Source organism: Bombus huntii, chromosome 10, assembly GCF_024542735.1.
Source record: "Bombus huntii isolate Logan2020A chromosome 10, iyBomHunt1.1, whole genome shotgun sequence".
Classification (NCBI taxonomy): domain Eukaryota; kingdom Metazoa; phylum Arthropoda; class Insecta; order Hymenoptera; family Apidae; genus Bombus; species Bombus huntii.
The window spans coordinates 5,463,464-5,490,298 of NC_066247.1; the positions used below are offsets into that span (position 1 = coordinate 5,463,464).

The window sequence follows — 26,835 nt, forward strand, 5'->3', positions numbered from 1 at the left end:
ATTACGAAATAAATTTTGATCACGCAACAAGAACCACGCGCGAAGTTAATCCGGAAACTCTGTTCAAACGGTTCCTACTTTAAGTTTGGAACGATATTAATGCATACGTATCAATCCCCTGCACGCGTATCACATTCCACAGATGGTACATCATCATTTACATAAATCATAATCCGGCGAAAAATTCTTGATGGACTCGTGGCCGATGTGAAAATAAATCTACGAGAAAAGCTGTATTACAGTTCGGCACAAATTAACCAAGAGAGTAAACGATAGAACACGTTGATCAAAACATTACGACTTTAACTTATCGCCGCCTCAAAACATTTAAACAACCTTAATCTTACGTAAGCACGCTACTCTACGAGATTAACAATTTCTCATTTCTTATAAATGATCTCCGGCCATCGTACTTTATTCTTTTTATATATTAATTTATACATTAACTGATTTAACTGATTTCATATTCGACTAATTTGTATCTTATTTATTTATATTTTAAATATATCTATATATGTACGGAATAATTTTAAGTTTTCAGAGAAGAGCACTCGAGGGTTTTCAAGGCGGTTCAGCGATTCAAAGTCGATAATTATTTCATGGCGATTTTCAACTTTAACGTGTAATTTCATATGGTGGAACCACCATATAGCAGACGACCCTCGGAACACAGCGAATTCCCGGGTAGTCTGCTAGAGTTTGAAAAACAGCGCGCGAAACGTCGCACGCATCAAGCCGCGTGTATTTCCAGCGAGCGGCAAACGGGAATTAAAAAGTATTTTCACTTACCATTTGATGTATATAAGGGTTTTGCTTGTCCCAGCGGTACTCCTGAAGTTGAACGGTTTCGTATCGTTGTTTTTTCTTCAAGTGCGAACGAGAACGTCTCACGACCGATATCACCACAGCTGGGCCCATCCAGCCATCTTGCCGTATACCAAAACGTGTACTACACTGCGCTGGCGTATTTTGCTACTCGTCTTTCCCTCTCGCCCCCTCGTTCAGGGTAATTGCGTAACTGCCGCGAATGCCCGCGACACTGTCAGTCACGGTCGTATACACAGATCTGGCAACTGGCGTGGTAGGGGTAAGACTCTTAATGTCATAAGGTGTGCTTTACAAATCGGCCGCCAGCCATAGAGCGCTGCGATCTCTGGAACATGAAAACAATAAATAGTTATGCACCACAGTCGTATTCCACATGTACATATGTATACGACTATATAACTTGCGCATGCAACTCGTATCTAATGATTGAAGCGCTTTACTACTCAGTGGACAAACTGAGAAACTTTTGCCGTTCGCTAGGAGCTTTACCCCACCACGGGAGTTGTTAGACATGTGTATACGAGCGTACTTCCAATCGTGCTGTTTATCTTCTTCCAATTACTGTAACGCCCTCTCTTCTCTGTCTTTATCACTGTTGGCGGCGCCAGCGACGCTACAGAAATTTGAAACGACGCGTTGCGCTGGACGATCAAAATGGTACTGAGCTCACGTGTCGCGCGGAGCATAATCACCTGGTCGAGTTCATGTTCGATCGGGAAATTTCAACTGCTTCGTTCGTTTTTCTCATTCAAGAAGATGAACAACTTTTATTCGTCTCTATCGTATAGGCTGTTATATCTGAAATTACTTCGGCATATGTAAGGTACGATAAAGTCGTGTTTGTTGATGTTTATTGGGTGTGAACTGATATTTCTTGTACGTTACTTACGGGATATTGAATAGTTGGATAGTTGTTTGTGGTTTTATGATGTTTTTGTTGGGTGAAAGTTGGACGATCTCGGGTATCGGTCGGTGACATTTAAATGTTAGTACGAGGGCGCGACGCCTGTGGTGCTAGTGTGCAGTGTTACCTATGTGTATCTGAACAAACGTTTTCAAATCAGATAGGCGGAATTTTATAAAATTTCAGTAGGTGAGTAAGACTTGCTCTTACATTACGAATATTTATGCATTTAAAACAGATTTAAAGGTACAAATGCATACAAGCTATATATAGTATTCGTTACAACATCTGATGAGTGAAACATTCTATTTCTTTGGGCATATTAATAAAGATATAAAATAGCATAAACATTCGTAGTTTATTTATTATTTAATATCTTACTATTGTTTACAAAATCTGAATATATAATAAACAATCGTACGATTAAAATTGCCTAAGAAACCGTAATAAGAATTTAAAGATTGTATAAAATATTTTATTCAATACTGACAACACTGTCAAAAAGGCAATTCAATATTATAGTATTTACATGAACATACCTAGCGCGTATATACATATACAGTAAAGTATTTACAATTTTTATATCGAATTAAATAAATAAATTAACTACTACCAAACCAATCCGAACCCATCGCTCCGAAAAATGCCGCTGCGCCAGATTTGATCGTAGCTCCAGTTGAATCACTTTTCGTATTTTCTTTGCTAGTGGTCTTTTTACGCTATATCAACACATATGAAAAATTGAATTAAATCTTGATACTATTTATGTGGAAAACTAAAAAATTAAATACATTATTATATTATATCAACCAATATATATGAACTTCAACTAATATATATTATATTCTACAACATTATATTATTTGCTATAACAAAAGCTACATTTCATATAATTAACACATCACAAGCATGTGCTTGGTTAATCTGTTAATTAAAAAACCATATAAGCGGAAAACGTAACATCGTTTCCTTACCGGGATCAAATGCACGAACTATCTTATCTGAATACCCTGGCAATCTAAGGCTACATACGCATTTAAATGAAACAAATATTCATAAATAGGCGATAGGAACAATTTTATAAACTAATATTTAAATGGAATTTAAAGAGATATATTTAGAAAGTTTTTAAATTTAAAGGTAAGATCCCCCCTACCTGTGTCTTTTCTGGCATGGGTACGGTAACAAGTGGCAAATTTCTTGCCGGAGCAGTTACTGTTAAAGGCGGGAACCATGGCGCTCCCGTACATAAAGCCAGGACTGAAGGCAAATCTGATTTCACGCCTTCAGCGTTATTGTATTCGCTTCGTGCTCCTAAAATTGTGTGTAACTGTTCCAAATGAGGTACTAGATTTCCTAATATGAGCTAATATCAAGAAATAAAATGATTATAATGTGTTTATATACATATATTGATTAGTAAAATATTTTCGAATTAGACAAATATTCACCAGTGATCTTTGAACACTTTTCTTTACGTTAGTATGAATGAAAGGGTTGAAAACATCGTAATCGAATGGATCGATTTTTGATAACACACTGTCACAAGCTTTGGTTGATAAATCTGACAGAATTTTATTTTCACGGGGTATCATAAGCAGACTAGAATATTTTATATCAAATAATACTTGAAGGGCTTGCTTTTGTGAAAGTCTAGCATTGCCAGGTGCAGTTAGATAATAGTTTAATAATTCCGTCACAACGTCCTCTATAATTTCATGCAGCACTTTCCTATGACAAAAAATTCAAATTTTAGAAATGTATAGAATTCAATTTATATAAATTTCAATAACACAGGACTTACTTTGGAAGAGTGTGCGGTATTACTTTATTTAAATCTTTATTAATAGCAGTTAAAAACTTCTGCAGTTGTATAGATGGTTGATATGGTACTAAAATTTCTGACTTTATTCTTCTCCCCTCTCCAGAGTCCTCTTCGATGATCACTTTCTCCCATTCTGATATAACTAAATGTATTGGATAACCATCTAGAGATTCCTTAGATATAAACCTTTCCCTATGCTCACTTATCTTAATTTTATACGTTTTAGCCCAAATTGACCAAACAAAAGTACTTTCTTCTTTCAATTTATCACAAACCGACTGCCATCTGGCATTTGTAATAGTCAATCCCGACACTTTTGAGAGTGTGAAACATTTATTTAAGTTTGAACTTAACGTTGTCAATGCTAAAAGAAACCTTGCTGTTATAACAGCATTTATATCACGTTGACCATATTCAGGCTTATTATTTGTACACGTCTTTGCAAAATTGATAAAATCTTCGATCATACTGATACTGACAGTTTGCAAATGTTCTTGAATCTCTGCGCGATCAGAGAATGAATCCGAAATTAAATATATATTTGTAGATAATAAATTGTCCTTGATAGACATTACGCGTTCTGTTTCATATAAGTATTGTTCAAGATCTTCGAGCAAAGCGTGTAAACTTGAGTCAAAATTTTCGCACAATTTGAGAATATTCGGCGAATATCCTTTGGTTTTCATTAATAGGGATCTTTTATTATCTAGGCCACCATTTTTGGTGAGCTTCTGAGGAATATCACTTGGAGAGTCTTTCCAGACAAACCATCGCAAATCGTGTTCTGGATACTCAAATTTATCATGAATCACTTTCCCCAATAGTTCGATTATGTCAGATTTTAACGCAATAGTAGTTTCCATCCATTTGTCGTCCATGATACCTAATAAAATATTAACAGTGTTACTACTTTCAATTCAGTAACAATAAATATATTTTATATTGTTTGTTTGTGTTACATACGTTTTACTCTGTGAGATATTAAAGGTTGAAAAAATTCCACCCAGAAGGTTATTCTTGGAAGAGAAAGCTCCTCCCATATCGAATTCCAATTCTCAGGCAGATTAATGCTAACAGCTTCTTCACGAACGTAATACAAGCCTTTTATGGATATTATTAAATCGAGAAGTTTCGTAATCTCGCGATTGCAAAACTCAGCTACCCATTCGAGCCAAGATTTGATACTTTTTTGAAGATCTGGTACACAAAAGTTTTCAAAACTGTTTGCGGCAAATGGTTTGTGCTGTTTAGTCACAAGAGGAAGAAATTCCTTTAATAATTCTTGATTGAAGTCCAACTGGGAGAGCAAAGAGTATGCTTCTTGATCTTGAATTTTTGTTAAATATTGCGAAACAAGACCACCTGATTTTCCGTCTGAATCTGTAATTAATTAATATTTAATACTGTATCATAGCACAATATGTTCTGTATTTATATATCATTTATATATCATTACATACTTATGAAGCAAGAATAAATTAAACTAATTGTTTGAATCAATATTTCAATACATGATTTTATTTTCTTTTTAACACTGTTGTCATTTTCGTCTGTAACAACAGATTTAACTGCATGGTTACGCAATGATATTAATTTATCCAACAAATCTGAGAATGAAGATCCATTTAACAATACAAGTGCTGCCAGACAATTTGCTATGCTCTAAAATGAAATTTAATACCTTATTAGAAGGATAAATTGTATAATGGAACAAAATTTTATAATAGGTATACTAACCCCTGATTCTACACTTAATGATTGTAACACATTATTACATTCAGTAAATATGATATTCTTGAATTGACTAATAACATCCCATTGCTTAGACACAATTGGATACTTAAGTGCTAAATCTGTATTTCCCACTTCAAATAACAGGCTATAATTTATATGTTGAGCTACCAAATACAATTGTGTAGCAAATAATAAATCCTTGTTTTCAATATTCGTCCAGATATATTGGGGTATGTCCATCAAGATTTTTATTTGAATGATGACAGAATTCTGACTTGTTTCAATATTTCTGTAAAAGAATATAAATATTATAAACAAGAAAATTATGTACTTTATTTTTAAAAAGTTACTATAGAGAAATACCTATCATCTTCATTCTGAACTGAATCTATTTTAAATCCAATAAGGTACTTTTTCTGTAATTCCCTAAATTTGTCCTCAATGTTAGTTATCCTTGAAATAACTCTCTCAGAAGTTATCTTCATTTTCCCAATTGTGTCTGCAGCCAATATAAGATCACGGTACCTTTCCCTAAAAGTATTTAATCGCCTAATAAGTACACTAGTAGATCAGATTAATAACCTTTTAGCAACAATAGATATACAACTAAACTCTCTTGTTTAACAACTGTTTAACAACTAAGCAGATACATGAATATCAATTTATATAGAAAATAAAGGACAGTAACAAGCAATTACTTTAAGTCATTAAAACAGAACTTTACCCAACCAAAGTTCTAAGCTCGATTTTTTTCCTGTCACTCTCATGTTGAATCTTCTTCTGGATCCCCTCGATCTCCTTTATTGTGTACTCCTCGAACAATTTGTTAATGTCCAAATCCAAGTAATTCGTTGTCATTTTCTTGACAATTCTCCTCCACGTATCTTGATGTTCCCACGTAGCAAGGAATCGGCTCGTATTTACATCGCATTATTATCTGCAGTGTTCTACAAAACATTGTCAATTATTAATCGGATACCAGATGACGCCACATACAATTTCCTCCTTGTCTCAAGCGATAATGTAATGCACATACCTTGCCCCCTCTTTTTTCAACTCTATAATATAAATTCAAAGAAATTACTGAGATAACTCCCATTTATTTTACTCTATTATGCAAACAACTATACATTTCAAGCCATTAACGAGAATCATTCGTAGAGAAATATACTAATAAATATATTAACATTATCGAAAACAAATATTCGACTGCACCTAATTTGCTTTCGTATTTAAATTCCTTACGATGTGCCTGAATGTCTAGTTTTTTTCATTTTAACGAAATGCTCGTTTTTAGCGAAGGTTTTAAGAAAAGATCTAGTCGATCGAGAACGTGTTATGGCGAACACGTTCGCACGCAATCGCCGAAGCACGTCACCTCACGACGAGACGTTGAACTATGGGATGAGCACGCGAGACGCCATATTGAGCGAATGTTGATTGAATGCAGCTTAGGTGTTTACGCGGTTCCAAGAAAAACCCGTGAATATACGCATCAATTATCGTTCAGCCCGATTTAGGTATCGGCAAACGATAGGTCGGTGTGGCAGCGGTATCACGCGACGACAGAATGAGCGGCAGCGACGGCGAGGACGGTCAGTGCAACGGGACGATAGAAAGCAACGTAGTAGCGATGGATGACGTTCTTGTTAAGAAACACACTGACGACACTCTCTGCGATGGATGTGTTACCGTCGAAGGCGATTTCACGCGACAGGGAAGCAAACGGACTATTAATTACACAGAGGATGCTGTTAGCTCTCCCGTTGTTGCGGACTCGATTCCTGTCGCGGACTCGATCCCAGTCGCGGACTCGGTTCCTGTCGCGGTATGTTTTCTTCTAGCGAACACCGTTTCATCCCGCATCAACAATCGTCAACCACGAACACGTTCTACTTGCAGAGCGTGACACTTGACGAAAGCGTAGTGGATGAGTTTATCAAGGGCGCGAGGGTTTCCCATAGCATGGAACTGAATGCGATGCAAACGAGGCCTGAGTCGCTTGTCGAAAGTCCAAGTACCGCTGTGAACATAGACAACCCTTTCAGGGGTAAGGAAATGTGTTCATGCGATGTATGCAAAGCAAAAAGGTAATTGTTGTATTGTCAATGAATGGGGAGTGATCCGGTACTGGTGGATGGCATTAACGGTTAGCTTTAACGCAGAGAACTGCTTAGAGAGGAGTTACATAAAGCCATGAAGTTCCAAAATTTATGGGCAGAGTTACGTCAACATATAAGGGGTTCCTTTAATGTTGCCTTAGAAGCTTCTTGTTTCCTTGGAGGTTTAGAGTTTCAACAAACTCCATTTTCAGCGGATGATACGCACAAGATCGTTTTGCAGTAAGTTTAATAGTTGATGTGAGGACAATTACTGAGTGTGATTTATGAAGCTAAATATAGAATTTTTTTTCAGACTGTGTAAAAGGAACCCTCATCAATTATTTATGAGACTAGTAAGCCTGGCACAGGAGTTTGTTGTAGAAATAAAAGTTCGATTATTAAATCTTTTACAACATCTTAGTGTAAATAATTTACCAGAAATTTTTCTTATAGGTTAATATAAATATAATACTATACCTGTAATTAAATAATTTGTCTCTGCTAGTTGATGCAAATAGTTCCATGTATCTCTTTTTATAGGCCTTTTAGATGATTATGATGCATTAATAACAACAGCTGTGAAAATTTCTGAATTTGTAAAACTTTTAAAAGATCATTTGGGCAAGTTCAATTATAAATTTCCTTTACCATGGGCTGCTTTTATTAAGAAATTGTATCAGATTTATATATATGATGATCCATTTATACAAAACAGTTTGTCACCTTTTATTGGCCAGGTAAAGGAACTTATAGTGTTTTCATATTTTAATTTATTTATAATGTCCAATAGATGCTAAAATACATATCTTATGTTTTACAGTTAAAGAAAGTTTTGCCCTTAAAAAGCTCGGAATACCAGCGTCTTTTCCATCGGTATTTATGGTTTGAGAAAGAAATGACAGTAATTAGAGATCTATGGGCAGAAACTGAATCGTGGATGGACAAGTACAAGTAAGTGATTATATGAATTATATTTTAACAATAACACAACTATATATCAACTGATCACAATCCCAGGAAAGAAAATCTATGAACAAAGTTTCATAAGCGGTGCGTATTTCAGTGCAGAACAAGCATGTCGAATGACCCATCTTAGGCAAGTAAGGGAAGTGTTCACAGCAACTAGGAAACTTATGGAACCGCGTATGTTAAATAAATGGACCGACGTTGAAAAGTATGTTCATATAAAAATAAAATACTGCATATTGCCTTGTATATATTTATGAATCAATGGTTTGATGTCTTCTTTTATTGCAGTGAATTGCATGAAGCGAATGGCCAACTTTCGATGATTACTTCACAAGAAAAAGTTGGCGTATCAGAGGTGGATAGCAGGCCTTTAAGTCCTACACCGGATTTAAGTTTGGATTCACCCATTATGCCTCCAAGTATCGAGATATTACAAATTTTATTGGATGACTGGAGCAAGGTTGTAAAGTCTTTACGTCAGAAATTATCTGATGTAACAGACGCACAACCGACCACGGACATTTATACTAATGGGCAGGAAGATTTCTTTGATTATGCTTGCGCAACTTGCCATTTAGTACAGTCTGCAATGAGATCAGTCAGGTACTTCTTATTATATCTATGAGAATTATAAGCATTTTGAATTCTTATTAATCTATGGATTCTTTTTAAAGGGCTCATATTGAAGGAACTTGTTTAGAAAATAATATAGAAGAAGAAAAAAGCTGTGAATGTCATATGTGTATAGGACCTGCAATATCTTCTAGTGTAAGACTATTTTTGTTTCTTTATTGTTACTTTTTTATTAATATAACATCAATAATTAAACGAATTAACTTACAGATTAATAAAAGTGACACAGAAAATATACTATTACCATTAGAAAATCCTTTTCCACAACTTACAAATGGATTCTTAGGTAAAAATCCTTACAACATGGAAAATAGTAGAATTTATGCCAAATATATTATTTAATATCATTTATTTTTATTGTAGAAGATACAGCTAATTTTTCGGCAACGCAAGTAAAGAAAAAAATAGAGGATCTGGAGATAAAGGAAATAAAGAGCGACGGCAATGAAATAAGAAACGAAAATGAAGATGTTGATTTAAGGGCGCCCGATCCACAACTTTGTTCATGTGTATATCAGCACGTGAAAGAAATAACAGAGAGAAAAGTGGTGCTAGAAAATCCACCTTGTTTGTGTTTACTAAACTCCAAACGGAAGATATGGGACACTTGTCCATGCCTAACAAAATGTAAGAGCAATAAAGTAAAAAGAATCTTATTTTTTATTGCGATAAAAATCTTGATATATTTTATAATATTATAGCTGTACCTGAACCAGTTGCACTGAATGATCATCCAAAGCCACCGTCGCCTTCTATCGTGAAGGCTAATCAGGAACCAAATAAACCTGCAGTAAAAACTGGTTCTACGCAGTCTGCTCAAACACAGACGAGACATTCTACAACGCAGACACCGAACACCGCTCACAATCATACAACGCATCAGGGTAAATATACATAATGAGTCATTACAGCTTGTAGAGTCAAAATTAAAAATTTTTGTTTTTTCTATTGGAAAATGTTTACATACCAATGAAAATACTGTGGTACAGAATTTAAGTGTCATTTCCCTTTCTAAATAGTTATTAATATTGCTAGAAAATGTAGAGAAAAATATAAATGCCAATAAATTCAACATTCAATTTTTTTTATAATTAACAAGTGGCACATACAGGGTTGTTCTACAAATGTACTTTTCTTTTCCACGAACTTGGACTACATTAGTCTCCATATTCTTCCTTTGCCTCTTAAAAATTTTTTTCTTGGCACTCAGTGTTTTCTACAAACATTTTTCAATTAATAATCATTTAGTGTTCAACTTTTTAAGTACTCGTCGAAATTTAAATAATTTATTTTTTTTAATCTCACGAGCTTATATGTATATACGTGTATTTTTTGGACTTCTATAGGTACCACTCATTCACACACACATGGGTCCCTTCCAGACTTGGTAAAAAACACGGGTCCTACCCATAGATCTCATAGTCACAGCAATCATTCGTCGCACGCCTGTCACAAACAGGCTAATGTCGAGCACATTAAAAGAGTCTCATGCAACGACTGTCAGTATTCGTTGAACTATTTTTAAAGATTTTTATTTCATAATTATTTTTTCATTTTACCAGAAAAATAATGTATATGAAATTTCTGCATCATTTTAGTAAGTTCCGGAGATGGGGATTGTTCGGATTCCGGGAGTAGTCAGGAAGACTCTTGTTCTACCAGCAGTTCCGCGCAAAGGGATTCCAGTAGACATTGCGACTGTTGTTATTGCGAAGTATTTGGCCATGGAGTTGTAAGTAGTCTTCGTTATTTGGAGTTAACATATAACCTACTGCGTTATATTATGAATGAATATTTTTCTTCAGCCTTCGGTAGCACCAGTTAGTAGAAATTATAATGAAATGAGAGAACGGTTACGGCAATTACTAACCAAGAAAAAAGCTAGGAAGTGTAAATCAACGTGTAGCCCTTCAAAAAGTCCCTCAGAATCGGTGGTATCTGATACAAGTACAGAAACGAAGGCAGCGACAAATGCAGCCCCGAGATTGAATACTCCAATTTCGACTGTTCCTGCGATACAAGTGGATCAACGAGATCAAAGAGATCTGGAAGAGTTGCTTGAGTTCATTGAGGGCAATCAGAATGGAAAGAAAGATAATAATAAAAAAGCCGAGAAAAAAGCTAGGCAGAAGCAACGTAAGGTGAATATAAACAGAGGTTAACGTTTTATTTTCTTTGGATATTTGCGTAAGATTAATTAACTTTTGATCATTTATTTGTTACAGCTGGAAGAAAAGCTTAAAAGAGATAGGCAAGAAGCAGAAAAATTGAAACTGATAGAGCTACAAAAAAAGACACCGGAAGTAACGATCACCGTCGTAGACCCGCAAAAACCTGTTCCACAAAGATTATTACCTCAGTGTAACCTACCCGAAGTATCTATTTTACCTACGTCACCCCCAGTAGCATTGCCGACTGTAAAGCAATTAAGTAATAAAAAGAAAGACAAACAAGAAGTCTGTAGCAATAGTAGTAACACTAGTAGCAGTAGCTGTAGCAGCAGTAGTAGTAGTACCAGTAGTATAAATAGCAAAACGAAGACTGCACCTGTGAATACCAATGTAAAGAACAAAAGTATTAGTAAAGCGGAGAAATTGATGATCTCTGGTCAGGTGAACAATAAAGCGGCGATCAAAAGCGATAAAGCTGAAGTTAGCAATAAAAGTAACAAAATACAGACAAACAATAGCAATAGCACAAATGTGAAAAATAACGCAATGGACAAATCACTGACTGTCGACTTGGATGATAAAAACTTGACGAAGAAAGAAAGGAAAAAATTGAAAAAGAAAATGAAAAAAATGGAGGAGGTGAAGGCAAAAGAGGAGACAAAGAAACCGGTTCAGACGGAGACTCAACCGCAGATCGTAACAATTAAGAGAGTCATGGAGTCTAATAGCGCGGAACCGACAGTCACGATCACGTTGAAAGGTCAAACACCGGCTGAAGATAAAGTTCTATTCACTTTGGTGAATGGTCAGACGAAAGAAGTAACCGGCTTGAAACTGGAGAACGAACAAAGTCAGAACGTCTACGGGAAGAAAAAGAAAACCAAAGCAAATAATAATAACAACAACAATAATAATACTAGTAATAATAACAATAATTCGTTGCAACAGGGAAACAAGCAGCAGCAAACGAACAATTCGAAACAGCAAACGCAGAATAAAATTTGTGACAGCAAGAACAATATGAAACAACAGTCGAACAATGAAAAGAGCAAAGGGAAGCAAGTAGACGAGAAAAAGATTCAGCAGCAGAATATTACTGAAATAAAAACGAAGTCTAAGAAAGATAAGAAAAATATAGAAAACAAGGAGAATGTGCTGCAACAGAACGTCGTAAATAAGAATAAGAATCAATCACAGAACGTAAGTGGAAAGAAACAGAATAAAGTTAATACCCCACCTCAAACTCCAGTTTCGCAAAAGCCATCACAGAACTTCAATATCAATATTGACAACAAAAAAGCGAAGATACAGTCACAAGAGAGAAATGGGCAATTGAGTTCCAACAAAAGCAGTAAGAACACATCTGCTAGTATTACTATTAAACAAATGAAAGGCGACAACCAAAAAATTCAAAGTAAATTAATAAATCAGACGACGATTAAACAACGACAGGAATTGCATTCGGCATCCACGGAAAGAATTAATTCGCCATTGAGCAGTCAGTTCAAAGATATTGGCGCAAATTCGAAGATTAACATAGAAAATTTAAAACTGCCACCCGGTATTACGATAACTAAAGTTGACGCTCCTGCGAAACCCTTGCCAATCAGATCAGCGCCACTGCCTAAACCAGTAAATCCGCCTAAGCAAACTACGATAATTGCAGCACCGATGAGCGGCGTTCAATCAAGTTACGCGAGTTCTCAGGCGGGTGGTAATGTAATAGTAGTGGACACTGGAAAATTGAAGCAGGATCTATTACCTAAACCGGCAGAAAAAGGTGAGATAATAAATATTCTATATTCTATTTCTAATATTTCATCTAACTTTACTAGTTGTTTCATAGTATTTAATAATAGCTTATAATAATATAATTATATATCTTCGTAATAATAACGATATCTTATCCTAGATGTTGCTAAAGAAACGCAACAAAGTCAGAGCACTACCAACAAGAAGAAGAAAAAGAAGAATAAAAACGGATTAAATTCTAGCAACACGTCACATCAACCAACAATGCAAAATAATGATCCTTTCGTGAACGATCATGCTGATGAGCCTGCCAGAATACTTCACAACCCAAGTACCAATATGGTAACCATAAGGAACCCGGCGTTTGGCCCGATGAAGGTGCCACCTACCCAACAGGCGGCAATCATAAAAGTATCAGAGAATGGTATGGTCACCATTAGGAGTCCTGCGTTGCAACAGGCGATCAACGCAGGCCTTACATCCCCTCCAAAGCCAGATTACATCGTGAAAGGTGATCTGTCGTCGAAAACGTCGATGGAAAACTCAAGCTTGAAACACACTAATGGCATTATCCCGTCGAGTTTGGCGGAGCTGAGGAGCAGACTGACGCCAGACTGTACGACTCTAAGTGGCTTGGCTAATATACAAATCAGTAAAGTAACGAATGGTCAACCTATACCGGAGAACGGAATCAACCTAAAGGGGACTAGCGTGACGTTGACGAAAGTGAGGACGGAGCCGTGCATGGAGGATGTGCAGTGCGCAAAAACGGCGGTTCGAGAAGCGATAAACGCCTCGATAGCGGCATCGTCTAGCGGCAAGAGCAAGAAAAAGAAGAAGCGCGGTACCGGCACAAGACAATGCGGAGATGACTGGAACCTCGTTGGTGAGAAACAACAATAATCAGAATTTAACATGTAAATTTGCTTCTTTCATTTTTTTGTTTTCCTTAACACACACCCGGGCTGCATTTCTCGCTCCCGGTATGAGATAAAACTGTTCTCTTTTTGTTTATTTTTATTTTCTTCTTTGTCTTCTGTTTCTATCTAAAGAATGAAAGATTAGCATATACTATAAGGAAACATTGATTAGAGATAATATGTATATATCGTACATAGCCGACATGTAAAAAGTATTTTAAACAATTGGACGTGTAAGATCGTTAGGCTAAGTCAAACTGACGACGGTTTTTCTTTCGTTTCGTTTTCCGTCAGGAGTGGACAGTGTACCGCGTTAGGACCCAAGTCTCGGTCGCAGGCTATAGTTCGAAAGAGAGAAAATTTAATCGAATGTACCGGGGATGTGTACACTTCGGGATCTCCTCAAATTGGCCGCCACGAATTTCTCGGGGGATTGTCCGGAAGAGAACTTTAGCCAGTGAGCACTATCTTTTCTTTATTTTCCTTCGCGCGCCCCGACTTCATGTTTTCTGTTTGACCAATCAGGTGACTACTGATCCATCGAACTTTGTATTGTAGTGATCACATCCGCCACATAACAAACTACTACTATTTGATCTTAGGATAGTTTATAGTCCTTTCTTCTCCTTATATTTTAGAGACGTCTCGTTTACATACATCTTTTGTATTATACTTCCTCTTGTATTGTATTATATTTTTTCTTTGTTTCCTTTCTAGTTACGTATCCTCGAACGATGTAATAAGTCGCGAGACACATTTCGATGCTGAGCATGACGTTTTTAGAGAGAATACGTCGCGCGTATTAGACGATTAGATGTGAACGGAAGCTTTTAATTGATCTTGTATTAGGAAACAGAGAAAAGGAAAAAGGTGAAAGATAAAGAAAAGATACGTAGATCACTCGAGAGATTGACGATCTATCAAGTTCGTTGACCATGACAACGAGTTCTACATATGACTACTATTTATCTAAAATTACAAATTGTGGTATGTTTGACTAATCCTAAGTGATCGATAACAAAGTATACGAAATCGTTTTTTGATAACGCATTTCAATAAAATTATGATATTTTTCCAATATCACGATCTCTTATTTCTTGTTCTGTTTCGAGAACCGCTATGTTACCAAACAATCGAAAACAGGCCGTTGGCATGCTTACGTGAAGCGTTCTCTTTTGTCATCGCCGACGACGATGTCTTTAGAAATTGACTGGTCTCTTCAGTTCTTGCTACGTTTCCTCTCAAATCTTTAATCGAAATTTGCCTCTTGCTCTATTTCATACGTCTTATCGTAATTCCATCAAGATTCTATCTATTTTTAAGTTAAGTTTCTTTACTTTTATTCTATTCAAGTGTTATCGCTATTTATTTATATCTTTATTGCATACCTACAATTTGTCACAGTTCAAATACATTGAAATCAATAATTATTAGAAAAGAAAGATAAAAACTTGAAATGCGAGAAATTCCAAAGAAACAGCCAAAATAAAAAAAAAAAAACAGACTTTTTCTCCATTACCCTGCGTTAGGTCCATCAATGTCTAGTATTCAGAGCGTGTCTTTTGCAGAGAGCGTATTCACGCCCAAAGATATAGACCTCGAGGACGGGGAAATGGACGACGCGGAGCGTGAACTAGAGGCGTTCAAGAGGTTTTGCCTGCAGTCAGTGCCGCCGCCGCGCAAGGAGAAGGTCAATCTCAACATCAAGGACATCGTACTAAAGAAGAAGTCATCCTCGTCGTCGTCCTCCTCGGCGGCTGCCGCTGTGATAGCCGCGAATTGATTTCTCTTTCGACTAACATTAGATGTCCCCTATCACTACCACTATCGCCACTACCATTATCACGGCTGCTATGGTCGCGCAAGCGCGTGTGCGTGTGTTGTTGACCTCACAAGGAATTAAAGAGAGATTTTGAAAGCCGCTGGATTCTTCTTTTCTTTGGATAAAACAAAAGGAACCTTTATTATAGATCAGACAATAATATATTATACTATGTTGTTAAATTGTCTGCTGATCATCTTCTTTGAGGATGTACAACCTCTGCTCGACGAACATTGGTCTTAGTTCTGAAGAGATATTCGTATCAACGCGTTATCCGTTTACGCAGCACGGTTGATTTTAACTCGTGGGTGCGCACGCCGGTGTACACGCGTAGAGCCGATCTCGAGGCCGCGATTTACCATGAAAAATAGTTGTATCACGTTTTTCATGCATCACAAGTAAGAAAGAACACGTATCATGTTCTTTCGCGTGATTAGCCGTTAAGAGAATTCCGCTATTTTTGCCACGGCCGATGCGCGTGAACACACGACGAACCGGAATCAATCGACGATCTTACGGGTCCTGACGACAGAGTTGCGCCTAATTGTTACGAACGATCATCATACGACAAAAAAAGATATGCTACGAGACGAACGAATAATACAAGGACAGCCGCAGTAGTTCGGCAACGACGTTGGCAACGTTGTAACGAAGAGGAGTGTCGGCGCCTAGTCGACTTCGTATTTTTAATATATTACTTCACGGGCGTACTATGTTCGTGTTTCTCCTCTTCGGTATACGGAACAGACGAACAGCGAAAAATTGATACTAATAGGTAGAATGTTCGCGAGAGAGAAAGAGTGAGAGTGAGAGTGAGAGAGTGAGGGGTGGGTGACGCGTGGCATTTTTCTCGAGACACAGCGAGCCGTAGATATATAATATGTTATATAAATATAAAGTGTATGTATGTATATGTATATCTATAAATATAGTAGGAACGAATTTTCCCGTCGAAGAGGTCGATATTGTAAAAATAATGGCCCAACGACACGTAATCGCGAGAACGATCATGGCGGCTGTGACGCACATAGTGCCCGACGCAAATACCTGCCCGAATCATAGATCGATCAACCGAATCGTTTTCTCTGTGTGACCCAGTAAAGATCGATAATGACGCGAGACGTTTCTCGTCGCATCGCGTCGCCACGATCGTCATCGCCAGCTTAAGAGCACAGTTCTTGATCGACGATCTTATTGTCTGATAAGCGATACCATATTACACACGGAGACACCTTTTCTCTTTGAATCTTTTTTTTTTTTTTTCAATAAAAGCAGATATGCATTTTTACCAAAGATCTTGCTTTTTTATGTCCTTCCTTGTCTTTATAGAAGAAACGGTATTTTTCTAACGAATTTCAAGCAATTTGTCTCAGTAACGTTGGAGATTTCATAAAAATGGAGGGGTACGAGCTTGGAAACTGAAAAGTGGTTTATTAGATAATTTGTTACATCGTGTGTCACGTACGATTACCAAAGACAGAATTAATTTAAATATATTTCTAGAAACTGGTACCTTCGCCGCTTTCTCTTTAGTATAATACTCTGTTCTAAATAATTACAAGTATGTTCGAGAGTTTCGATAGTTTACAGCGTTCCAACTTATTTCACTTTACTTTTCTTTCGCTGTTAAGGCGCTCACCAAATCGTCCAAAATCACATGTAGACCCCGATAGTGCTGCCTTATAGCATCCTAAAAAGATTATTCAAACAGTTGATTAAGAAATCACGTACATATATATTTTCATTTATCCAAACATCAAATAAACGAGGATCGTTCTAAACATATGTTCTTTCAATTATGTATATTGATGTAAGAGCGTGTAAGAAACGATGGACACCAAGGAAATCGACGTAATTACTAGAGACGTTACTAGAGACATGCCATTAGGAATAAACAAAGAGACTATACAGGGATTTCGTGTAGTCACGATCCGTACAATTTGTATGCATCGCGGAACAGATCGATCTGACATATTCTCGATGATCAGGCGCCAGATCGGCGGCGCTGCGATTTCTCATGCCAGCGCCGTTGCCGCTATCCTCAGGTGCATGAATTATTTCACAGGGCGGGACGCTCGCTCGTCGATGGATCGAATCGAGGCGACACGCTATACCGGGTTTCCGGTTTCGCGGAAAATGCGACTCTCGTAGCAGTGTTGCATAACTACGAATGAGGTCGCTGCTCTCGATCTGTCGTACGATTTTGAAACCAACTTAATTCGACATTTTCGTACACGCGTCGATATTTGGGACGCAATTTAAAATTATAAAACACGATTCGCATTTTATTTCAATATCTACTGGATTTAATTGTCTCTGATAACGAGCAATTTACGAAGTCGATTTGATTTAAATTACAATACTAATTATTGTATTTCACCATCTCTGTAATTCTATAATTGCTAGGAATTTATTAATCTCTACGTAAAGTAATTCAGAGGTATATATCCGGTGTAACTATATTTATTTGCCATTTATGAGGATCACTAGCTCTTGGAATGGTAATCAATGTACTTTCATAAAGCAAATAAAGATATTGATTACAGAAGATTAAATTATTTGTAGTGACATATTTCACGGACTAGTTAGCTATAAACAAAACAGACGAGAAATATAGACGAGATTGTCGAAACGTAGCAACTATTAGAATGTTAAGTAACTGTTAAGTAAACTTGATCGTCGAAATTACCGTTAGAAACTGTTACTTCACTTTGAATTATGATTAGATAACGCCAAGTTCGAATTCGAGCCGCTGAATCCAATGATTGCATAAAATTTCGAAGGTACAAGGATCTCCAACGGAAGTTAGCACATTGTAACGAGCTAGCGCCGGAAAGGAGATCAACGATGCGTGGAATATTAGACATTGGCATGCACCTTAGCGTAGATATTCGCATCGCGTGCAACCGCCATGCACCCACGCGCATTACGCATTACGAATTTACGTCAGTCGGAAGACACGTTAAGTCGTTGACTTATCGGACACTGTTGGACTAACCCTTGGGCTACTTCGGTGTTTGTAATTTTAAAAGAGAAGAGGACAATTTCGAAAAACATGTATTAACCTCCTTTCTTTTTTCTTTTTTTTTTTTTTTTTATGAAAGAGTAGTTTCCGAATTTTAAATTGAAATAATTAAGATTCTAAGAAAAGTATGAAGCTTCTTATATTTCTCAAAATTATTTTTTATTCGCGAAAGTTCCTTTTTATATCGATACAATTTAGGTAATGGAGAAAGTGCTGTATCTTGCGAAAAAGATATAGTTGGAATTCTAAAATAAAATGTTTGCTATTAGATAAGAAAAATCGATGATGCGTAAACCGAGTCTATATAGCGGCACGTTCATGGTTTTAATTACGGTTATCTATGCACTCTATAAGCCTGTCATACATATATGACGTATGGTAATATGTAGCGGTCTTTCTAGTTAACATCCGCTGCCGCTAGATGGCGCAACTGTTCCTATAATTCACGCGCTAAACACATCTAACGGATGTTCAAAAACTTCCCACTCCTACTTCAATAAGGCTTACTTTAAAGAACTTGTTTTACCATTCAAGATCGACACAATTAAATGAAACGACGCATATATTACAGCTGAATCATAAATCTCCAATTACTAGAAATTTCAACATACAAACACAATACATAATACTTTCCTAAACATTCAGAGTTCATATGAATAATTCCTTTCCAATAAATGAATTTCTATAAAGAAAAAGAAAAAGACCAGGTTTTAAATTTCCACAAAATGTTCATTTTAAGAAACTTATCTTACCACTGAAAATTAATGCATATATACAAATTAATACATATATAACATATTATACAAACACGATACATATTACTTCTCCAAACACCCAAAGTCCGTATGAATAGTTCCTTTCCAACGAAACAATTTCTTAAAAAAAAAGTGCTCTGAATTAATTTCTACATAATTTGAATCAATTCCGACGTATGAAAATCCAACGATAAGTAAATTAAAATGATATACAACAATTTATACAAGCACACGGATATTAAAAGATACCTCGTTCCGCCCAAACCACTAAACAACGTTCGCGTTTAAAAGTACAATTAACGACTGCTCGTCGCGAGATCAAAACTTCGTTGGAGAAGAGGCGCAATGAAAAAAATGCAGAGGAAAGAAGAAAGAGAGCATCGCGAATGGCGTGCGGCCTTACTATTTCAAGCGAGATCAAACGAGTCAGATTTGTGTGCCCATCGGCATTTCTGCAGCACTGGCAAAGAGAAAGAACGACGTATTATTCGTAGAATGATGAACCGTCGCACTTTACATCGACTTTTCTCCTCTGTTCCTTTACGAACACTCTGAGAGGAACAACCACTTCTGTTCCTCGTCTTTCTTAGGAACTTTCCCATCTATGTGTTTCTACATTTATCATTAATCATGTTAGGTTGTCGAAAAAATGTTTCTTTCGTTTTATAAGAAAATAATAGACGCACAATGTTTTTCGTTTTATAGCAATTTATTGAATTATGCACGAACATAATAATAGAAATAGAACGAAATGGATCTCGTACCTAATTCAATAAAATAATACAAAACAGAAATTGTTGTTCGTCTATCATCATCTTATGAAACGAAAGAAACTTTTCAGACAACCTAATACATCTCATTTTGGCGATTTTCTGTCCAGAGAAGGTTAATTTAGTGTGTGACATATTTGTTTCACACAATTTCAGGGAAAATTCTTCTTAAAGAGGTTGCGACAATTCGAGTTGGAGGAGAATTCTGTATAGGCACATATATAGTATGCAGTGATAAATTAAAAGTTACTAGATCTAGAGAATTCCTTTTGTAATAATACGTAGATCGCAGATTATTATGGAAATTTATATTTCTGTGATCATAATAACGGAATTAATTGTCTGATTTATGAAACGTTACGGAGGCTTTTACACTCTGCATATTTTATATATTTTTGTAAATTATGGATTTGCGCGATTTCAAATATCTCATAAATGAATACAAAAGGCCGCAATGTTGCGATATGTTATCTGTTCGTACGACGTACGACAAAAAGATATTCCTTCCAAAATCGAAGTTTTACGCTTCTAGATTACGCTATTTCTTTATTCCTTTAACGTACCATTGATTATTTACTGTTGAGGTTGACCGACAAAAGAACGAGTGGACGAATTTCTAATAGAAAAATATTGAAATAAATAAAGGTATAAGTATAAGTATAATGTATAAGTTTATGCTGATCCAGATCCTTACTCTTTTAGTGTTACAATACAATAGAATCGATCAGGAGCACGTTCATATATTCATAGCAAAAGGACATTAGCGAAAAAGTTATTCATAGCAAAAGGAACATAAATAGAAAATTATTTATTATTTCCTATGTTCCTATACGTTGTAACATAATTTATATTTCAAAACATAATTTATATTCAAGGGCACAATATTATGGACCTCTCCTTATTTACAATATTTTTGTCTCACTAAATTCTATTTTCCGCGTAATCGAGGTCTCCAGGTCGCGGATATACATAAATAAAGATGTAGAGTTTTTCTTCAACTAATTACTTCGACATTTAGAAATAATTATTCGTCAATCTTTCGTTTCCCGAATCGAGCTGAATAGAACGTTCAATTTTACCCTTCAATTGATCCTCATCTATTAACGTAAATTGCAAAGAGCATAAGAAAATAATCACAAGGAAACAATTCAATTGATCAACCAACCAATGTAACTCATCAAAGAAACTTTTCTAGTAACTTCCACGCGTTCATTGGAGGGGAAAAAAACCTGTTGCGGAGCAACGTTTCTCCGATTCAAGATTCATAACGAAACGACGACCGGTTGCTTGGTAACAACTGGATTTAAACCGATGCACTCCGCTGCGCATTGCAATGCACTATTGCGGAAGAACAATTAACGAGTTCATTTAACCTGACTGCAGTGTTCCGCGGCTCTATTAGCCAGTTCTCAACGGAGACTTGTGGAATCATCGTATTCCGAGCTATCCGAACGAAAAGCCACGTGTTTCGCCAGCTTTTTTCCACCCTGACATTCCTCCGTTTCTTTCCGCGAGTCGTGAGCGCGACGAAACGGTTTTGCCAGCATCGGCAATTTACTCTTGTTTCGACGTAATCGTTGGAATGCAGGTGATGCATGAAGTGAAGAGCAATCTTGTGAATTCCAGATAACTATCGGACTTGAAATTTCTCTGGATAATGGACGAATAGCGTAATCGTTAATAAGAATGGTCAAATAACTTGTAATTTGTAAAATGTATCGGCAAAATTTTATCTCTCTTCATTATCGAAATAGTTTCTTTTTCTCGAGGATTGGTAACTTGGAGTTAGTCACTTGTAAAGTTTCAATAATAATATTGGTAAATACGCAAGATGACAATTATGCAAAAGAGAGAGAGAGAGAGAAAGAGAAAGAGATGTTATTAAATAGAACGATCGAATAACTCGCAATTTGCAAAATGCATCAGCAAAGTTTTATATTTCTTTGGTTGGCTGTTCAAGTACTAGCAATTTATTCTCCGTGACTTGTAAAATTTCCGTTAATGTATACTAGTATACAATCCTGTAAGAGATGCCGACATTATCCTTTTATTGTTCTATTAAAAAATCAATAATTACAAGTTTCCATGAAAAACATTAAGAAGCTTGAGTTTAACGCTTTGTAATAATTTTATGCTAAATCTTACGTACTTTAAAAAAAATCAAGTAACGAATTATTGAACCATATCGATTTGAACCGAAGTTTACAAAAAAGAAAAAAAAAAAAAGAAAAAGAAACCTAAGCTGAAAGATCTCCTAGAAATCCGCGTATGAATAAAAAATTTCACTTCCAAGGAACGTTAATACAGTTAATGATCGCCGTGGATAAACATCTGTTGGGAATTTAAACAGATAATTTCTCCGACGACAACCTCGGCAAATATCAGTGAACATTTGACAATTTTACGTGAAAGCGGCTCGCGTTTTATCTTCTTCTATCATCCGTGACATTCCTACGCTTCTTCTTCTTAACTTACCAGCGTGACATAACGACGATTTTGTCGGCCACCGTGCAATCCACCCTTCGTAATTTTAGCGCGTTCGCAGATCTATGAGCGGTGCCGTATAAGCGAGAAGCGATCGTCATCTGCGCTAGGGAGAAAAAAAAGGTACCAGGGAACGCGGGAGCGTGCAACTTCGCTCGACGCGGCTTTAGATTGCTCTCGAGATGCTACGAATGCTCCGCGCAACTCCCAAAGGGACTAAACAAACATTATTACTCGGAATTGCGATATTTTATCCAGCCAGACGTTTCTCCATGAAGAAACTTTTCAAGGAAGAAGGAATTCCTATGAACAGGTGCGCAAACTTGTAGAATTATCCCTCGATTTCCATGTTTCTAAATGGGAAAGGTTATTTCTTGCGTTACGAATACAATTTGTTCGTAAGGATTTACAAGGATTATGCAAGCAGCTTGATACAACGAATTTATCAATAGCCAGAGACAGAGAGTTTAAAATAATAGTTATTTTAAACATTTTTTTTTTTAGAGAAAAATTGATTTTTATTCAAATGAAAGCTGGTCATAGATAAATGTCGAAGAAATTTCTCAGAAAAAAAAAATGGTATGATTAAAAAATATTAATTTTCAATTGTTCTGATTATGAATAATCATTATGGATGATTAAAGTATTTTTGGCAACCAGTAACCATTACCGACGGTGGGAATTTAATTTTCATTACCAATAAGCAACATAAACGACGGAAGTTTGTTTTGGTTACCAGTAACCATTACCGACGATACGAATTTTGTTTTGGTTACCGATAACCATTATCGACGGAGAAAATATTTTCTGGTTACGTTCGATTGCCTGTTATTTCGTTTAATTTGAGGTATTCTTTCAAGTTTCAAGCGAGACTGAGAATCTTCCAACTGTTGCTTAATTTGAAACTAGGAGTCTAGTGATTAATTATTAGATAATGATATTTCTAGTTTCGTACTTGGTAACATTGCTTTGATAAAGGTTCACACAAACGTTGTTTTGGATAACTATTTTCCATTACCGTAGGTAACCACATAAGCGTCAATTACTCGAATTCAAGTAATTTCAAATCTTGACTTTCGCTTTCTAACTAACTTCAGTTGTACGAACAGAAACTTGTAATTAAATGACCAAATTCAAGTAATTTAAATAAACGGGGCTTGGTACGATATTTATTGAAATATGTAGTAACTTGAAACGTAAAAGCGTTCGTTGTTCGATATTATTCATCGAGCAAGAAATTATGATCGAGCTCCAATAACGTTATTCATTAACAGTGTTAATTTTATTCATTGCACAAAAAATTGTTGACAGGAACGAAACTCGAGTAATAAACCTTTCCTGTATATGAACTAAAAACTCGATCAACATTAAACCGAAGGAATTTTATCAAAGAATTGCTGTATGTAAATGATCGTAAAACTAATTGTATTAAAATCAACAAACCTTACAAGGCTTATCGTGTCGATTTTATAGCGTCGCGTACTCACACACCACGTCGTAGTCACTTTATTGCGGCATAAAAGTTGCCGAGCGCGTGGGAAATTCGCGGGAATCCTGGGGACGCGGTTGTAAAACAAACCGGCTCGACTTTCGAAACGATCGATTCTCACACCAGGTTATTTCGCAATTAGATACAGTTTCCGAGAATCTGGTGAAACGTGACGAGAGGGAAAATCGCGTGAAAGTGGAGAGAAAATCGTTGCTCGAAGTGCGCCGAGAGCTTCCTAATCGAATGAATTCCAGGTGAGGAGAGAGGAAGAGGTGAGACAAGAAAACGCGAAAAGAAATATGCCAGCAGCCATAATTCGAGACTAACATAATCTGGACAGCAGTTTGTTTGACGCGCTTCCTTTATAACGCTTCTATTTACGACTTCCTTCCTAGATTCATCACGGCCACCATAGAAAATTCTTAATCGTACGCGCGATTTTTCTTGTTACGTCCTGAGTTATGCTATTCGGATGTTGTTAGGTATGGTTTACCATGTACAAGTTTTGGTAAGTATAGTAAATTCAGCTTGCAAAGGACGGAAGTAATTACAGATGAGAAATGCGAGTATTTTTCATTCGGTAACAATGTTATAATACTAGCTCGTTCGTAATTTCATTATATCGTATAATTAGGATTATTCCTATAAGAAAACCATATATATATCACACATACAGAGATACGTATATATATGTGTGTTAAATCATGTGTTGTTACATAACCTTACATTTATGGTGATATACGCATATATACACATATATTAAGTTGTCCCAAAAGTTTCTTCCGTTTTATAAGAAAATAATAAATGCACAACACTTTTTGTTCTATTGGAACACGATGGACTATACATAATTCAATAAAATAATATAAAACAAAAAATGTAACACCGTAAATGTAAGGTTATGTAACAACACGTGATCTAGCATGTATATTACATTGTTTAATGTATGTATATAATGCATGTATGTATATTACGTATCTATGTACATATGTATGTGGATATATATATACTAGATCATGTGCTGTTACATAACCTTACATTTATGGCGCATGAATTTTCGCGAAGAATTTTAATGCACTTTGAGTTAATCATTTTTTACTTCCGACGTCTAAAATCTATATCCATCGTGTGGGTTTCACGAAAAAGTCTAACGCAACTGAAATTAGTAGTTCTGTGACTCTTAACCTTTAAGGTAGATACATAACCCCACATGCATCGTATACGTTCTACTAGAAATTCTAGCACTCATCAAACTGATAATCCTTCAATTTCTAATCTCTAATATATTTCCATAATTTGATATCCATGTTGTAAATGTCACTATAAATTCTGAAGCTCCTTAAATCGGTAGTTCTTCATAATTCCTAACCTACAAAATTCCTCTATAATCTTACATTCACCGTACAAGTTTCGCTAGAAATTCTAACGCAGTTCAATTTGACAATTGAAAGGATTGCTACAACAAGGAGGTAATGCTACTTTCCAACAATTTAGATAAAACAACAAAACTTCAATTCTTTTTTTTTTTTTTTGCGAACTCAACTTCTAGTCTCCAAAATAACTTTACAGAAATACCATTAAACGAAGCAGTACATATCCTGGAATTATTCACCAGTGATCAGACAACATCCACGTACAACAACATACAACAACTGCACCCGAAATTCCGTACATCAAAGGTACTCAAACACCAAAGTTCTGTTCATTAATTTATCCAAGGTAGCTGACGGTAGTGTAGCAATCAATTAAACGTCGAAAATTCTGTCTGAGCGAGGCAGAGTTCCGCGTTCTAGCTCGTTACTCGCGCCAGCGCGGAAATCGCCGGACTGTTAGGTGAATTTTCATCAGAAACTCTCATTAGGGACGTTTGTCAGTCACCTCTCTCCTCTTCACCCTCACTGTCTTTTTCTCCCGACCTCCCTCCTCCCCCTTTTCTCCGTGGTTGATTTTCCAAAGACTATTCTCGCACCCTCATTATGTTTCCGCCGAGCTAAAAGGAGCCAAACACTCGCGCCAGAACATCGACCCCGTGGCCACGAAACGTTTGTTCGCTTCTCGAGGCCACCGGTGTCGTGGCTTAACGAGAACAAAAGAGATTGAGCCCGTAAAAACAAGGAAAGTCGAGGACGATAATTAGAACGAGAAGCGTTGAAGCTCGCAAGCACTCAAAATAACAGTACAAAGGACTGTTGAAGCTTTGACATTGTTTTAGATCCAAGTTTTTGATCTTCTTTTTTTTTTAATATCTTGACTATCATGGTAGCTATCGATGACTCAGGTTAATACATTTTTTAGAATGATTACAATGTTTTGTTAAAATTACATTTACGTGCACAATTATGGTGTAGTGTAATATATTTCAATTCATTTGTAGAGGAAATTTAATTTTTTTCGTTCTTGACAGAATTTTAAGAGGTATTATGCATAATATTGTGAGAGTTGAAAAATTTTGTGATGATAATGTGGGGAAAGGAAATATGGCCAACTATTAGTTCAAGATATTTTTGGTCTCCAAAAAGGAAGGAAATTAAGTGCGGCTCGATTTTCACACACAGATGACGACGTCGCTAATTAAGATTCACGCTACTCTGAACTCCAACACCACCCTCCAGAACTAGTAAAAAGTTCGGAAAAAAATTGTTTCGAAATGCG

General features: G+C 36.3%; 3 protein-coding genes across 13 annotated transcripts in view; 1 reads left to right on the forward strand and 2 right to left on the reverse strand.

The window, feature by feature from the left end:
• Positions 1-1,150, reverse strand: part of LOC126870043 (ras-related protein Rab-32) — a 55,310-nt gene extending 54,160 nt beyond the window's left edge. Inside the window, exon 1 of the mRNA XM_050627422.1 lies at positions 790-1,150. Coding sequence (XP_050483379.1) covers positions 790-918 — 129 coding nt within the window. The 5' untranslated portion in view covers positions 919-1,150. The remainder of the gene's footprint in view (positions 1-789) is intronic.
• A 921-nt stretch (positions 1,151-2,071) lies between these two features.
• Positions 2,072-26,835, reverse strand: part of LOC126870035 (conserved oligomeric Golgi complex subunit 1) — a 257,074-nt gene continuing 232,310 nt past the window's right edge. For 3 of the 6 annotated variants that reach the window (XM_050627391.1, XM_050627390.1, XM_050627392.1), the window contains 9 exons: positions 6,016-6,238; positions 5,655-5,822; positions 5,295-5,580; positions 5,018-5,219; positions 4,521-4,937; positions 3,537-4,440; positions 3,184-3,463; positions 2,889-3,098; positions 2,072-2,451 (listed from right to left, as the gene is read on the reverse strand). In XM_050627391.1, coding sequence (XP_050483348.1) covers positions 2,335-2,451; positions 2,889-3,098; positions 3,184-3,463; positions 3,537-4,440; positions 4,521-4,937; positions 5,018-5,219; positions 5,295-5,580; positions 5,655-5,822; positions 6,016-6,149 — 2,718 coding nt within the window. In that variant the 5' untranslated portion in view covers positions 6,150-6,238 and the 3' untranslated portion in view covers positions 2,072-2,334. Of the gene's footprint in view, positions 2,452-2,706; positions 2,757-2,888; positions 3,099-3,183; positions 3,464-3,536; positions 4,441-4,520; positions 4,938-5,017; positions 5,220-5,294; positions 5,581-5,654; positions 5,823-5,989; positions 6,239-6,327; positions 6,528-26,835 lie in introns of those variants that run through there. The other 3 variants (XM_050627394.1, XM_050627393.1, XM_050627395.1) reach the window with 3 other exon arrangements.
• LOC126870024 (uncharacterized) lies at positions 6,713-16,955 on the forward strand. Of its 6 annotated transcripts, none has more exons than XR_007691086.1 (19): positions 6,713-7,119; positions 7,194-7,381; positions 7,457-7,633; positions 7,707-7,846; positions 7,934-8,130; positions 8,214-8,344; positions 8,457-8,567; positions 8,651-8,965; positions 9,037-9,130; positions 9,206-9,281; positions 9,359-9,622; positions 9,697-9,879; positions 10,342-10,494; positions 10,594-10,727; positions 10,801-11,136; positions 11,221-12,946; positions 13,079-13,835; positions 14,133-14,295; positions 15,407-15,637. XR_007691086.1 is itself a non-coding variant. In XM_050627339.1 (18 exons), exons 1-18 carry the CDS (start codon positions 6,862-6,864, stop codon positions 15,619-15,621), a joined length of 5,424 nt encoding a protein of 1,807 aa, XP_050483296.1. In that variant the 5' UTR covers positions 6,714-6,861; the 3' UTR covers positions 15,622-16,955. The 6 variants fall into 6 exon arrangements, 3 of the variants coding, with proteins under 3 accessions (XP_050483296.1, XP_050483299.1, XP_050483297.1); XR_007691084.1 differs by having other exon boundaries at positions 6,714-7,119; positions 13,079-13,804; XR_007691085.1 differs by lacking the exon at positions 15,407-15,637 and adding an exon at positions 14,556-14,918 and having other exon boundaries at positions 6,714-7,119; positions 13,079-13,804.